This window comes from Pristis pectinata, chromosome 28 (genome assembly GCF_009764475.1).
Source record: "Pristis pectinata isolate sPriPec2 chromosome 28, sPriPec2.1.pri, whole genome shotgun sequence".
Taxonomy (NCBI): domain Eukaryota; kingdom Metazoa; phylum Chordata; class Chondrichthyes; order Rhinopristiformes; family Pristidae; genus Pristis; species Pristis pectinata.
The window spans coordinates 1671427-1685122 of record NC_067432.1 but is presented as its reverse complement, the minus strand read 5'-3'; the positions used below and the strand labels follow the sequence as shown (position 1 = coordinate 1685122).

Sequence of the window (13696 nt, the reverse complement as noted above, 5' to 3'; positions counted from 1 at the left end):
TTCACAGTCTTTTTCCAGGACAGGGGGGGGGGTCTAAAACTAGAGAGCATAGATTTAAGAATAGAGGGGAAAGATTTAAAGGGGACCTGAGAGGCAACATTTTCACAGAGAGTGTGGTGGGTTTGTGGAACGAGCTGCCAGAGGAAGTGGTAGAGGTGGGTACAATTACAGTGTTTAAAAGACATTTTGACAGGTACATGGATAGGAAGAGTTTAGAGGGACATGTGCCAAACACAGCAAAATGAAACTAGCTCAGGTAGGTTGGTTGGCATGGACGAATTTTGCCAAGGGGCCTGTTTCCATGTTCTATGACTATATGACTCTATAATGTATTAAGATGTCTGTTCTTTTCTATTTCTAGCCTCTCACTCACCTTCTAATTTAATTGCTCCACTATTGACTGGACTATCTTCTCTGCCTTCACTCCTCCCCTCAAAACTTGCATTTTTGACAACTCTCCATTAATTTTTTTGTTTGATAACACTCCTGTGCAGTGCCTTGATTTTTACTACATTATTGGTGCTGGAAAAATGGAAGGTATGCAAGAGGGTATGGGTGACTAGAGAGACTGGCCTGAGGAGCTCAGCATGTGGAGAATCCCAGGTGCAGATATATCTGCTGCTGTTCTCTGCTGTGGCAGGTGCACTGCCATCTGCCCATGGGTCCTTGCAGAACGTCGCACTGTGTAAAACTGTGTTATTAGAAGGGAAGAGATGATCTGAGGGTTGAAAGATAGTTTTCAGCTTCATTCTGCAGGTAAACTTATGATATTTGCTGTACTGATTTTAAATGAGAAACTTGCATATTTCTACAGAGAGTAAGATCTGGTGCACTTCCACAACTGGCATCGGACCTTTTCTGACTTTTTGAATATGGAATTCCTTTTTATGCTTCAGGCTGGATCTTGCTATTGCTCTGACTGATGTTCTTTCTAATAAGTACTAAGTGTAGTATAAGCCCCATGTAAAATTGGCTTCACTCTCTTATTTCAATAAATTTAAGCTGTTTGATTAATTTTGATTTAATGATGCAGCATGTTAAAAAAAACCCTTAATCAAAATGCACCTTCTTCTGAATTTTAAAAGGACATAGCCAGAGAAGAACTGTAAGGTGGAGATAGGGTGGTTAGTCCAGAGCTCATTCACAGACTGCCTCGTGATAATAGGTTCCTTTTTTTAATGCATGAGATGAAAGTTAACTGTGTTGCATGTAATAACTAAGTCTTGGTGCAGTTTCCAAAGAAAGGGAAAGAAGTGGGAGAAAGCCCCTAATTTGTTATTAATTTGTATTAAATTAAAAGTCTCATTGGATGCCACAAGAATGGTAATGTAACAGGCTGTGCAGCACTGTTCCTGTGGCAAGTTCCTTTTACAACAGCATTGTATTTCCAGCTGCTGTTGCCTTATGACCAGGGGAATTGTTAGAGGTTATATTATTTCCAGCTGTTGTAGAAGGGGGTTGGGATGAAGGCCTGAAAGGCCAAGAGGAGATCTAAATGAATAACAACAGAGGGTCACACACACGGGAGGTCAAGAATTACTGAAAGTAAAATGGCTCTGTGGTGTGGTAGAGACAGTCTTGAGTTTGGAGTTTGAGCAGTGAATGCTCAGTAGCATAAGCAAAATTTGTCTAATTTCTTGGTGGTGAATTCCTTCATCTGAGGAGGCCAAAATCAACTGAAATGACATGTGAGAAAGCTGTATCCACAATGCTCTTTTTCACTTTCAAAGCTGCATCTTGTTCTACTCACAGAACCTCTTGCTGATTAGACCAGTCACTTACTTCTGAAAGGAGAAAGAAGTCGGCATGAAGCAAGCTGTAAATAACTTCTAATCAATATGTTAACAGTATGTGTCAGGGTGCTGATTTATCTGCTAATGCTTTTCATGGTGAATTTTCAAATCTGAACCATTATATTTGAGGGAATCCCCGGTTCGAATCCAGATGCTGTCCTGCAAAATATGGAATGAAGCTGGAAATTGCAATTCTGATACCCGATTCTGAAGGCTGCCTGTAACGATTTCCTCTAGTCCCATCCAATGTCCTCCAAAAATGAAAATAAAAATATCCTCATAGGAAAATTGTGGTATATTAATATACTAACTAACCTTTAAAATGATGGGAAAACATGAGAACAAACATTATTGCTTTTCTTTAATCATGGAGAAAATTTACTAAAATTAAAGCATCAAATGTTGAAGGGGCATGGTTTGCTTTTAGAGTTGAAAATGTCAAGGCCCTTAAGTAAATGCACGACCCATTATTCCATTGTGCCTGCTGGTGATAAAAGCCTCTTATTCTGAGGATAGCATCCAAGATCAGCAGCATTTACAGATTCATGGTACAGAATTAGAATAAATCACCTAACACCTTAGCATTTGCTCTGTTAATGTGACTTGAAGAAAATGAATCTTGCTCCTCACAACTTTATATTATAATCTCCTTCCATCTGCTCTACTTAGAACCGCATTCCTCAAAAAAAAGGCATAATGTTAAATATAGAAAATCATCAAAGGTATGGGACAGAGGGTTCCTAGAACTTAGTTAGAGAAAATGCCAGCTTTTTCCTCTACATATTCAATGACTAACTTTAAATGCTTTATATCACATGTTATATGAGTTCTTTGGATTACTGTTGTCAGCAACAGTAAATGTTTTTGCAAAGATTTCTGCTGTATTCTATACCTTAAACTTGCTCGAGAGGAATGCATTTACCTGTACTTATAATATCAAACAGACTGCATTTTCACAACTATATTTAAGATGACTGGGGCCTGGGTTCAGAACGTCTCTTCTGACCTGAAGAAGAATTTGGAGTGGGAGGGGAAAGATCCAGTAGTCGTGGTCCACGTGGGTACCAAAGACATAGGTAGAACAAGGAAAGAGATTCTGCTGAGGGAATTTGAACAGCTAGGGACTAAATTAAAAAGCAGAACCAAAAGGGTAATAATCTCTGAACTGCTATCTGAGCCATGTGCAAATTGGCACAGGGCCAATAAGATCAGAGAGTTAAATGCATGGCTCAAAGATTGGTGTAGGTGAAGTGGGTTTGAATTTGCGGGATATTGGCACCAGTATTGGGGAAGGAGGGAGCTGTTCCGATGGGACAGGCTCCACCTGAACCACGCTGGGACCATGGTCCTGGCGAATCGCATAACTAGGGCTGTGAATAGAGCTTCAAACTAAATAGTAAGACCATAAGACATAGGAGCAGAGTTAGGTCATTCGGCCGATCGAGTCTGCTCCGCCATTTGATCATGGTTGATTTGTTTTTCCCTCTCAACCTCATTCTCCTGCCTTCTCCCCGTAACCTTTGATGCCCTTACTAATCAAGAACCTACCAACCTCTGCTTTAAATATACCCAATGACATGGCCTCCACAGCCGTCTGTGCCAATGAATTCCACAGATTCACTACCATCTGGCAAAAGAAATTCCTCTTCATCTCTGTTCTAAAGGGACGTTCTTCTATTCTGAGGCTGTGCCCTCCGGTCCTAGACTCTCCCACTGATGGAAACATCCTCTCCAAGTCCACTCTATCCAGGCCTCTCAATATTCGGTAGGTTTCAATGAGATACCCCCCCTCCAATCCTTCTAAACTCCAGCAACTACAGGCCAAGAGCCATCAAATGCTCCTCATGCATTAACCCTTTTATTCCCAGGATCATTCTTGTAAACCTCCTCTGGACCCTCTCCAACACCAGCACATCCTTCTTAGATATGGGGCCCAAAACTGCTCACAATACTCCAAATGTGGTCTGACCAACACCTTATAAAGCCTCAGCATTACATCCTTGCTTTTATATTTTTAGTCCTCTCAAAATGAATGCTAACATTGCATTTACCTTCCTTACTACCGACTCAACCTGCAAATTAAACTTTAGGGAATCCTGCACTAGGACTCTCAAGTCTGTTTGCACCTCCAATTTCTGAATTCGCTCCCCATTTAGAAAATAGTATACACCTTTATTCCTTCTACCAAAGTGCATGACCATACACTTCCCTGTGCTGTATTCCATCTGCCACTTCTTTGCCCATTCTCCCAACCTGTCGCAAGTCCTTCTGCAGACTCCCTGCTTCCTCAACACTACCTGCCCCTCCACCTATCTTCGTATCATCTGCAAACTTGGCCACAAAGCCATCAATTCTGTCATCCAGATCATTAACATACAACGTGAAAAGTAGCGGATCCAACACCGACCCCTGTGGAATACCACTAGTCACCGGCAGCCAACCAGAAAAGGCCCCCTTTATTCCCACTCTTTGCCTTCTGCCAGTCAGCCAATCTTCTATCCATGCTAGTACCTTTCCAGTAATACCATGGGCTCTTATCTTGTTTAGCAGTCTCATGTGCAGCACCTTGTCAAAGGCCTTCTGAAAATCCAAGTAAACAACATCCACTGACTGTCTATCCTGCCTGTTAGTTCCTCAAAGAATTCCAACAGATTTGTCAGGCAAGATTTCCCCTTAAGGAAACCATGCTGGCTTTGGCCTATTTTATCAGTACCCCGAAATCTCATCCTTAATAATGCACTCTAACATCTTACCAACGACTGAACTCAGGCTAACTGGCCTATAATTTCCTGTCTTTTGCCTCCCTCCCTTCTTAAAGAGTGGAGTGACATTGCGATTTTCCAGTCCTCCGGAACCATTCCTGAATCTCATGATTCTTGAAAGATCACTACTAACGCCTCCACAATCTCTTCAGCTACCTCTATCAGAACCCTGGGGTGTAGTCCATCTGGTCCAGGTGACTTATCCACCTTCAGACCTTTCAGCTGCCCAAGCACCTTCTCCTTAATAATAGTGACTACACTCACTTCTGCCCACTGACCCTCTCGAATTTCTGGCATGTTGCTGTTGTCTTCCACAGTGAAGACTGACGCAAAATACTTATTCAGTTCATCTGCCATTTCTTTGATCCCCACTACTACCTCTCCAGCGTCATTTTCCAGCGGTCCAATGTCCACCCTTGCCTCTCTTTTACTCTCTTTTAGTAGTGGGGGGGGGGGGGGTGGGTTCAACAGTTTGGAAAAGTACGGATAAAGTAAAAGGGAAGGAGAGTGCAGGAGAGGTTACTGAAGTCTCCAGAATGAAAAACAAGACATAAAGTTTAGAAAGGGATAAGAATTTAACTTCAGGCAACATGGAGACAAATTTGAGAAGGGTGGTGAATATAGGACTGAAGGTGTTATGTTTGAATGCTCGCAGTATACAAAATAAGGTAGATGAGCTTATAGCGCAGTTAGAAATTGGCAGGCACAACATTGTGGGCATCAGCTGGGAGCTAAACATCCAAGGATATACATCCTATTAAAAAGACAGGCAGGTGGGCAGAGAGGATGGGTGGCTTTGTTGTTAAAAAATGAAATCAAATCCTAAGCAAGAAGTAACATAGGATCTGAAGATGCAGAATCCTTGTGGGTAGAGTTAAGAAACTGCAAGGGTAAAGAGACCCTGATGGGAGTTAGGTACAGGCCTCCGAATAGTGGCCAGGATATGGGGTACAAATTACAACAGGAAATAGAAAAGGCATGTAAGACAGCCATTGTTACGGTGGTCATGGGGGACTTCAGTGTGCAGGTAGACTGGGAAAATCGGGTTGGTACTGGATCCCAAGGGAAGGAATTTGTAGAATGCCTTTGAGATGGCTTTTTAGTGCATCTTGTGGTTGAGCCCACTAGCTAAAAGGCAATTCTGGATTTGGTGTTGTGCAATGAACCAGATTTGATTGGGGAGCTTAAGGTAAAGGAACCCTTAGGAGGCAGTAATCATAATATGGTAGAATTCACCCTGCAGTTTGAGAGAAAGAAGCTAAAATCAGATGTGTTGAACTTACAGTTGAGTAAAGGTAACGGCAGAGGCATGAGAGAGGAGCTGGCCAGAGTTGATTGGAAGGAGACCCTAGCAGGGATGACGGTAGAGCAGCAATGGCAGGAGTTTCTGAGAGTAATTCGGAAGATGCAGGATCATTTCATCCCAAAGAAGAAGAAGCATTCCAAAGGGGGATGAGGCAACTGTGGCTAACAAGGGAAGTCAAAGACAGCACAAAAGCAAAAGAAAGGGCATACAATATTGCAAAAATAAGCAGGAAGCTAGAGGATTGGGAAACTTTTAAAAACCAACAGAAGGCAACTAAAAAAGCAATAAGGGAGAAAAGATGAAATATGAATGTAAGCTAGCCAATAATATAAAAGAGGATACCAAAAGTTTTTTCAGGTATGTAAAAAGTAAAAGAGAGGCATAAGACCCCTGGAAAATGACGCTGGAGGAGTAGTAATGGGGAACAAAGAAATGGCGGACAAACTGAATATTTTGCGTCAGTCTTCACTGTGGAAGACAACAGCAACATGCCAGAAATTTGAGAGAGTCATGGGGCAGAAGTAAGTGTAGTTGCTATTCTAAGGAGAAGGTGCTTGGGAAGCTGAAAGGCCTGAAGATGGATAAGTCACCTGGACTGGATGGATTACATCCCAGGGTTCTGATAGAGGTAGCTGAATAGATTGTGGAGGCGTTAGTAGTGATCTTTCAAGTATCACTAGATTCAGGAGTAGTTCCAGAGGATTGAAAAATTGCAATTGTCACTCCACTTTGACAAAAGACAGGAAACTATAGGCCAATTAGCCTGGCTTCATTGGTTGGTAAGATGTTAAAGTCCATTATTAAGGATGAGGTTTTGGAGTACTTGGAAGCCCATGATAAAATAGGCCGAAGTCAGCATGGTTTCCTTAAGGGAAATCTTGCCTGACAAATCTGTTGGAATTCTTTGAAGAAGTAGCAGGCAGGATAGACAAAGGAGAGTCAGTGAATGGTCTGGATGATGGAGCTGATGGCTTTGTGGCCAGGTTTGGGAATGATACAAAGATAGGTGGAGGGGCAGGGAGTCTTCAGAAGGACTTGGACAGGTTGGGAGAATGGGCAGAGAAGTGGCAAATGGAATACAGCGTAGGGAAGTGTATGGTCATGCACTTTGGTAGAAGGAATAACGGTGTAGACTATTTTCTGAATGGAGAGCAAATTCAGAAATCGGAGGTGCAAAGGAACTTGGGAGTCCTAGTGCAGGATTCCCTGAAGGTTAACTTGCAGGTTGAGTCGGTAGTAAGTAAGACAACTGCAATGTTAACATTCATTTAAAGAGGACCAGAATATAGAACATAGAACAGTACAGCACAGAACAGGCCCTTTGGCCCACAATGTTGTGCTGACATAGCTAATCCCTCCTACCTACAGAATGCCCCTATCCCTCCATTTTCCTCTCATTCATGTGCCCATCCAAGCCCCTCTTAAAAGCCCCCAATGAATTTGCCTCCACCACCCATAAATCAGGCAACGCATTCCAGGCATTTACCACTCTGAGTAAAAAATGTACCCCTCATGTCTGTTCTGAACCTACCCCCTCTCACCTTAAATACATGCCTTCTGGTATTGGATCTATCAATAATGGGAAAAAGATATAGCTTGTCCACCCTATCTATGCCCCTCATAATTTTATACACTTCCGACAGATCACCCCTCCACCTCCTCCGCTCCAGAGAAAAGAGCTCAGGGTTGTTCAGCCTCTCCTGATAGCACATGCCCTCTAATCCAGGCAGCATCCTGGTAAACCTCCTCTGCAGCCTCTCTAGAGCCTCAACATCCTTCCTATAGTGAGGCGACCAGAACTGCACGCAATATTCTAAATGCAGCCTAACCAGAGTTCTATAGAGATGCATCATAACTTCTTGACTCCTAAACTCAATACCTTGATTAATGAAAGCAAGCATTCCATAAGCCTTCTTAACCACCCTGTCTACCTGTGTAGGCACTTTCAGTAAGCCATGGATTTGCACCCCAAGGCCTCTCTGCTCTTCAACACTGTTAAGGGTCTTGCCCTTAAGAGTGTACTGCGTCTTGACATTAGTCCCACCAAGGTGCAACACCTCACATTTATCCGGGTTAAACTCCATCTGCCATTTCTCTGCCCACATCTGCAACTGATCTATATCAAGCTGTATCCATCGCCAGTCTTCTACACTATTCACAACTCCACCAATCTTGGTATCGTCTGCAAACTTACTAACCCACCCATCAACATACTCATTCAGGTCATTTATGTATATAAAAGCAAAGATGTAATGCTGAGGTTTTATAAGATGTTGGTCAGACCATATTTGGAGTATTGTGAGCAGTTTTGGGCCCCATATCTAATGAAGGATGTGTTGGCGTTGGAGAGGGCCCAGAGGAGGTTTACGAGAATGATCCCGGGGTTAAAGGGTTAATGTATGAGGTGCGTTTGATGGCAACTGGGCCTGTACTCACTGGAGTTTGGAAGAATGAGGGGGGATCTCATTGAAACCTATGGAATATTGAAGGGCCTGGATTGAATGGATGTGGAGAAGATGTTTTCAGTGGTGGAAGACTCTAGGACCAGAGGGCACAGCCTCAAAATAGAAGGATATCCCTTTAGAACAGAGATGGGGAGGAATTTCTTTAGCCGGAGGATGGTGAATTCATTGCCACAGAAGGCTGTGGAGGCCAAGTATATTTAAAGTGGAGGTTGGTAGGTTCTTGATCAGCAAGGGCACCAAAGGTTACAGGAAGAAGGCAGAAGAATGGGGTTGATGAGAAGGAAAAATAAATCAGCTATGAATGAATGGCAGAGCAAACTTGATGGGCCAAATGGCCTAATTCTGCTCCTGAGTCTTATGACACTTCAGAGTAGTCAGAGGAATTACTGCCACCAGTTGCAGGTGAATCTTCATTCTTCAGGCCATCACACTCTCTAACAGAGGATAGCCTAATAACCTACCCTTGGTATTCATGGTCATTATGATTGCCACATCCCCCACCATCAACATCCTGAGGATTGCCACTGACTAGACGCCTGATTGATCCAGCCATTTAAATACTGTTGCTACAAGAGCAGGTCAGAGTCTGGGTATCCTTCAGAGAATGTCTGTTCCTGACTTTCCAAAACCTTTCAACCATCTACAAGGCACATGAAGCTATAATGGAATAATCTTCAGTTGCTTGTTAGCTCCAACAACATTCAACATGCTTAACACCATCCAGGTTAAAGCAACCAACTTGATTAGTACTTTGTTCTGCCACCCTAAACATTCATTCCCTCCCTCATTCAGGGCACCATGGCAGTAATGTGTGCCATCTACAAAATCTTTTGCACTTACTAGCCAAGACTATTTTGACACCATCTCTCAGAACTGCAGTCTCTTCCATAAGGACAAGGGCTCCAGGCATCAAGGAACACCAAGAACTGAATGTTCCCCTCCAAATGCACACACTCCCAACTTGGAAATGCATCACTGTTCCTTCATTATTTCAGGGTCTAAATCCTGGAACTCCTTTTTCAACAACACTGTGGGAGCACTTTCACCATACAGACTCCAGTGGTCCAACACTACCTTCTCAAGAGCAGTGAGGGATTAGCAATTAATGCTGGCCTTGCTGGTGGCACTAACATTCCTTAAATGAATAAAGTGCCATGGAATGGTAAGAATGTTCCATGCAATATTTTCCCAACAATATTTGAGCGGATTTACGGTAGATGACATTCATCATAAGTAAGTCCATGGTGTTACATTGTGAAAGACAAAACCAGTCACCAAGTGAATGCTGTCAAAATAGCTGAGAAAGAGATTAGAGGCAACAATACTATCTGGTCATTGTACAGCAGAAACAAAGCAAACAGAATGTTTTATTGGTCCGTTGTGCTGGAGCTGTGTAAGCTCTGGTCACAATGTACCTTGAATAATGTGATCATTTCTGGTCAACAAGGCACAAGGGAAACATTCAAGTCTTGGAAATGATGTACAGAAGGCCCACAAGACCTGTCAGAAAAGTGAGTGATGAGGAATTGTTTTAGCAACTTGAACTCTAAATCTTGGAAAAGACAGAAAATGTTATAGAGGTATATAAGGTTTATGTCACTTTGAAAAGGTTAATCCTGAACATTATTTCCTGACTCTAGGGCAAGTGATATAGGTACAAACTATTAAAAGCCAAGGTTAGGACTAATGGCAGAAGGTGTATCTTCATGCAGAGAAATGTCATTAACTGAATTTTTGGTCTCCTGGCTAGAGGACCGGAAGTAGGAGTTTGAGTGGGCTGTTGAGGAATTGGTGAAAAGTGAAGATATGCTTCATTGATCATTATTTCTTTGGAAGCTTCAGTAGATTGGGTAGTTTGCAATCCAAAATGATGAAGGGGCACCTTTGATAATATAATTGGTTTTGATTAACAATGCATGATATTCAAGTCCTGGAAATACTTCATGGTAAGATACAAATTCCCATTCAGACTTTTCAAACTCGAAACCCCATTTCTGTTTGTGCTGTCATAAGAAATCAACGTGTTATATACTTCCCTAAGGGTGATAGTAAAAGGGGTGAATCAGGTGTGCTTTCAGTATCTGTTAAATAGAGGAATTGATAAAGTGTGGGAATGAATGTCTACTCATTCTCCCACTCAAGGAACCATTGACATGAACATTTTTCAGGAGGGGTAAAGGATAGAATATATTTTTTTAATAATTAATTATTTTCAGGAGAATTAGATTTCTATATACAGTCTAATCCAAGCAACATCCTGGTGAATCTCTTTTGCACCCTCTCCAAAGCCTCCATATCCTTCCTAGAGTGTGGTGATCAGAGCTGCACACAATACTTCAAATGTAGCCTCATCAAAATTTTATACAGCTGCAATGTGACTTGCCAACTTTTATACTCAGTGCCCTGACCGATGAAACCAAGTATGCTGTACACCTTCTTTACCACCCTATCTACTTGTGTTGCACTCTTATCTATAGACGTACCCCATGATCCCTCTGTACATCAATGCTCCTAAGAATCCTGCCACTAACTTATACTTTCCTCTTGCATTTGACCTCCCAAAATGCGTCACCTCACACTTGTCCAGATTAAACTTCATCTGCATTTCTGTGCCCAAATTTCCAACTGATCTATATCCTGCTATAATCTTTGACAACCTTCCTCCCTATTCACAACTCCACCAATTTTCATGTTATCTGCAAACTTACAAATCAGACCACCTATATTTTCACCCAAATCATTTATATCGGAGGTCCCAGCACTGAACCTAAGTACTTTTAACCTTTCTCTCAGCCACCTCAAACTCCAGTGGAGTCAGAGGATTTTAGGGATATGTCTATGTTGTGTTCAAAACTGTTCCATTTGCTTCCCCAGGAATTCGCTGTGACAACGTATGTCTGCAAGGACGCTGGGGTCCAAATTGCTCCATTTCCTGTAACTGTGAAAATGGAGGCTCTTGTTCACCTGAGGATGGAACTTGTGAGTGTGCACCTGGATATCGAGGAGCCACGTGCCAGAGGAGTAAGTATGAAGCCTAACCTGGTCAGATTTTTATGGGTTTTCAGTCTGTTTTCCTTTCACTCCATTTATTACCTTGGCAAGAGGGAAGGAAATCATTCTATCTTACAGATGCCTGCTTACAAAGAGGTAATTCTGGCCTCTGGCACATCACTGATTTTCATCACTCATCCATTTGTGGTTTCCAGGACCTGAGCTCTGGAATTTCTTTTAGTGTTTGATAATCTTCTGATCAGTATTTTATAAAGAAACCCTGAGTAATTTGTTTACTCTAGGAGCTTTTCTGTTTTCTTTCAGTCTGTTCTCCTGGATTTTATGGCCATCATTGCAACCAAGCTTGTCCCCAGTGTGTGCACAGTAATGGACCTTGTCATCATGTCACAGGCCACTGTGAGTGCTTGTCAGGCTTTACTGGTCCCCTCTGCGACCAAGGTAAGGAATATGTCAGGCTTGAACATATTCAGTGGGAGTTACTGAAGCCTCTGCATGAACATAAAACTGAAGTGGCTCTTCACTTTGTAAAACATCTCTGATTCCTAGAACACCTCAGAGCTGAGGCTGGAGATTCACTGTATAAGGATTCATAACTTTGAACCTGCACCTTGTCACTCACTGATACCAACACGCCAAATTCCTCACTCTCTCTTCCAGGCGCGATGGTTTTCTTTGCACTTGTAGTATTGAGTCAGGAATGTAATTTGCTTTTCTTCATTACAGTCAGAATTTGTAATATTTATTTTTTCTTCAGAATTGGATAGAATCATAGAATCTTACAGCACAAAATCAGGCCATCCAGCTAGCTCTTTGAAGAGACATCTAATTAGTCCATTCCCCTACTCTTTTTATAATTTCCCAGGATGGAAAATGATTAGACTGCTGGAAGTGAGCTTAGTAAAGAACAGAATATAATATTAAAGCTTCTCTTCAATCTAGGATAAAATCTGAAACACATTTCAATCTCCGACAATACCGCTGACCAGCATTTCTTCAAAATTAAACATTACTGACCAGGAGGTTGACCCTTCTGCTTTAGAGCTCGGTACACAAAAGGTTTATGCAGTGCATTACTGTTTTAACTAATAGACTCCTTGGTGATGGAAAGCAAAAATAAGCATTTCACAGCAAACAATGTGATTAGGCAATTCAGTGGCAGGTTTAGTGTGCGTTAAATGTATTGAACCTGTCTTTATCAGAACAGTGACAGTGGAGATTTTCTCAGCTATATTTCATACCGTTTTTGAAAGCTGAAATAACCAAAATGTGGGATGGAATGTTACTAATGATTTCATTTTGTATAACCGCATGAGTTGTGGGTATTGTGTAACCAACCAATTGCAATTTGTTCTTAACTTTCAGATAAACCTGTCTGTTATAATTTTCCCTGACCAATACAAACAGTTATTTGTTATAAATTAACTCAAGTCAAGTCAAGTTTATTGTCATGTGCAGTGAGGTACAGGTACAATGAAAAACTTGCAGAGCATCACAGGCACATAGGCACAGACAACACTCAGAATATAAATTATACATAAATGATACATAAGGTTATACCATATAGTGAAAAAAAAGACTGATATAACAGTCCACAAATTTTCATTGTCTCTCACACTTTCTCTTTTGATACTGTCTGTATGTAGTTCAAACCTCTCACCATCCCATATCTATTCTCTGACTATTCCTTCTGTCACTTATATATCACATTATTATTTTTGCTGCATATCTTTTATATTCCAATCTTAATCCTCAATTTATCCTATTGTTTACTATTTAAAATTCCCTATTGATTCCGCACTTAGTGTGAATCTTCTGTATACTCAATGACCTTCCTAATGCGTATTCCCCATGTATCCCACCTTTCTCAGCATGAATTCTGTATAAATCTCTGACAGTAAACCCTCTACATATCCCACAGTGTGATCCCATGTGCATTTTCCAATATTCCTCAGGACTGTGGTGGTACCAGTCTTGTCAGATCTTCTGGACTATTGAATGTTATTCCTGTGAATTCCCCAACATAATTTTAACTCAATTTTGTTTCAGATATTACATATTAGTGTAATACATTTCCTAGAAAACCTGTTGACTTTAAAGGGAGCATGGGAAGTGGGGCCCTGGTGAGTTTCAATGGGGCACAGAAAGTGGGGCCCTTGTGAGTTTGAAGGGAGTTCAGCAGACATCACCTGGTGAGCCAAATGTAGAACCATTGGGATTTTTTGAATATTCAGATGGCAGATTAATGGAGTTTGACTGTACATCCTACTTAGTCAGGTTATATTCTCTGTAATTGCATACGTTTTGACTGTTGTATCTTCTAAATATGCAAGTATGTCCACTGTGTATTTAGTATTTCTA

The 13696-nt window shown here is 41.5% G+C and overlaps 1 protein-coding gene across 1 annotated transcript in view; it reads left to right on the top strand.

Annotated features, from left to right (window-relative positions):
• The window catches only part of megf11 (multiple EGF-like-domains 11), a 346912-nt gene that overhangs the window by 295910 nt on the left and 37306 nt on the right, over window positions 1-13696 (top strand). The window contains exons 15-16 of the mRNA XM_052040236.1: window positions 11201-11347; window positions 11642-11776. Coding sequence (XP_051896196.1) covers window positions 11201-11347; window positions 11642-11776 — 282 coding nt within the window. The remainder of the gene's footprint in view (window positions 1-11200; window positions 11348-11641; window positions 11777-13696) is intronic.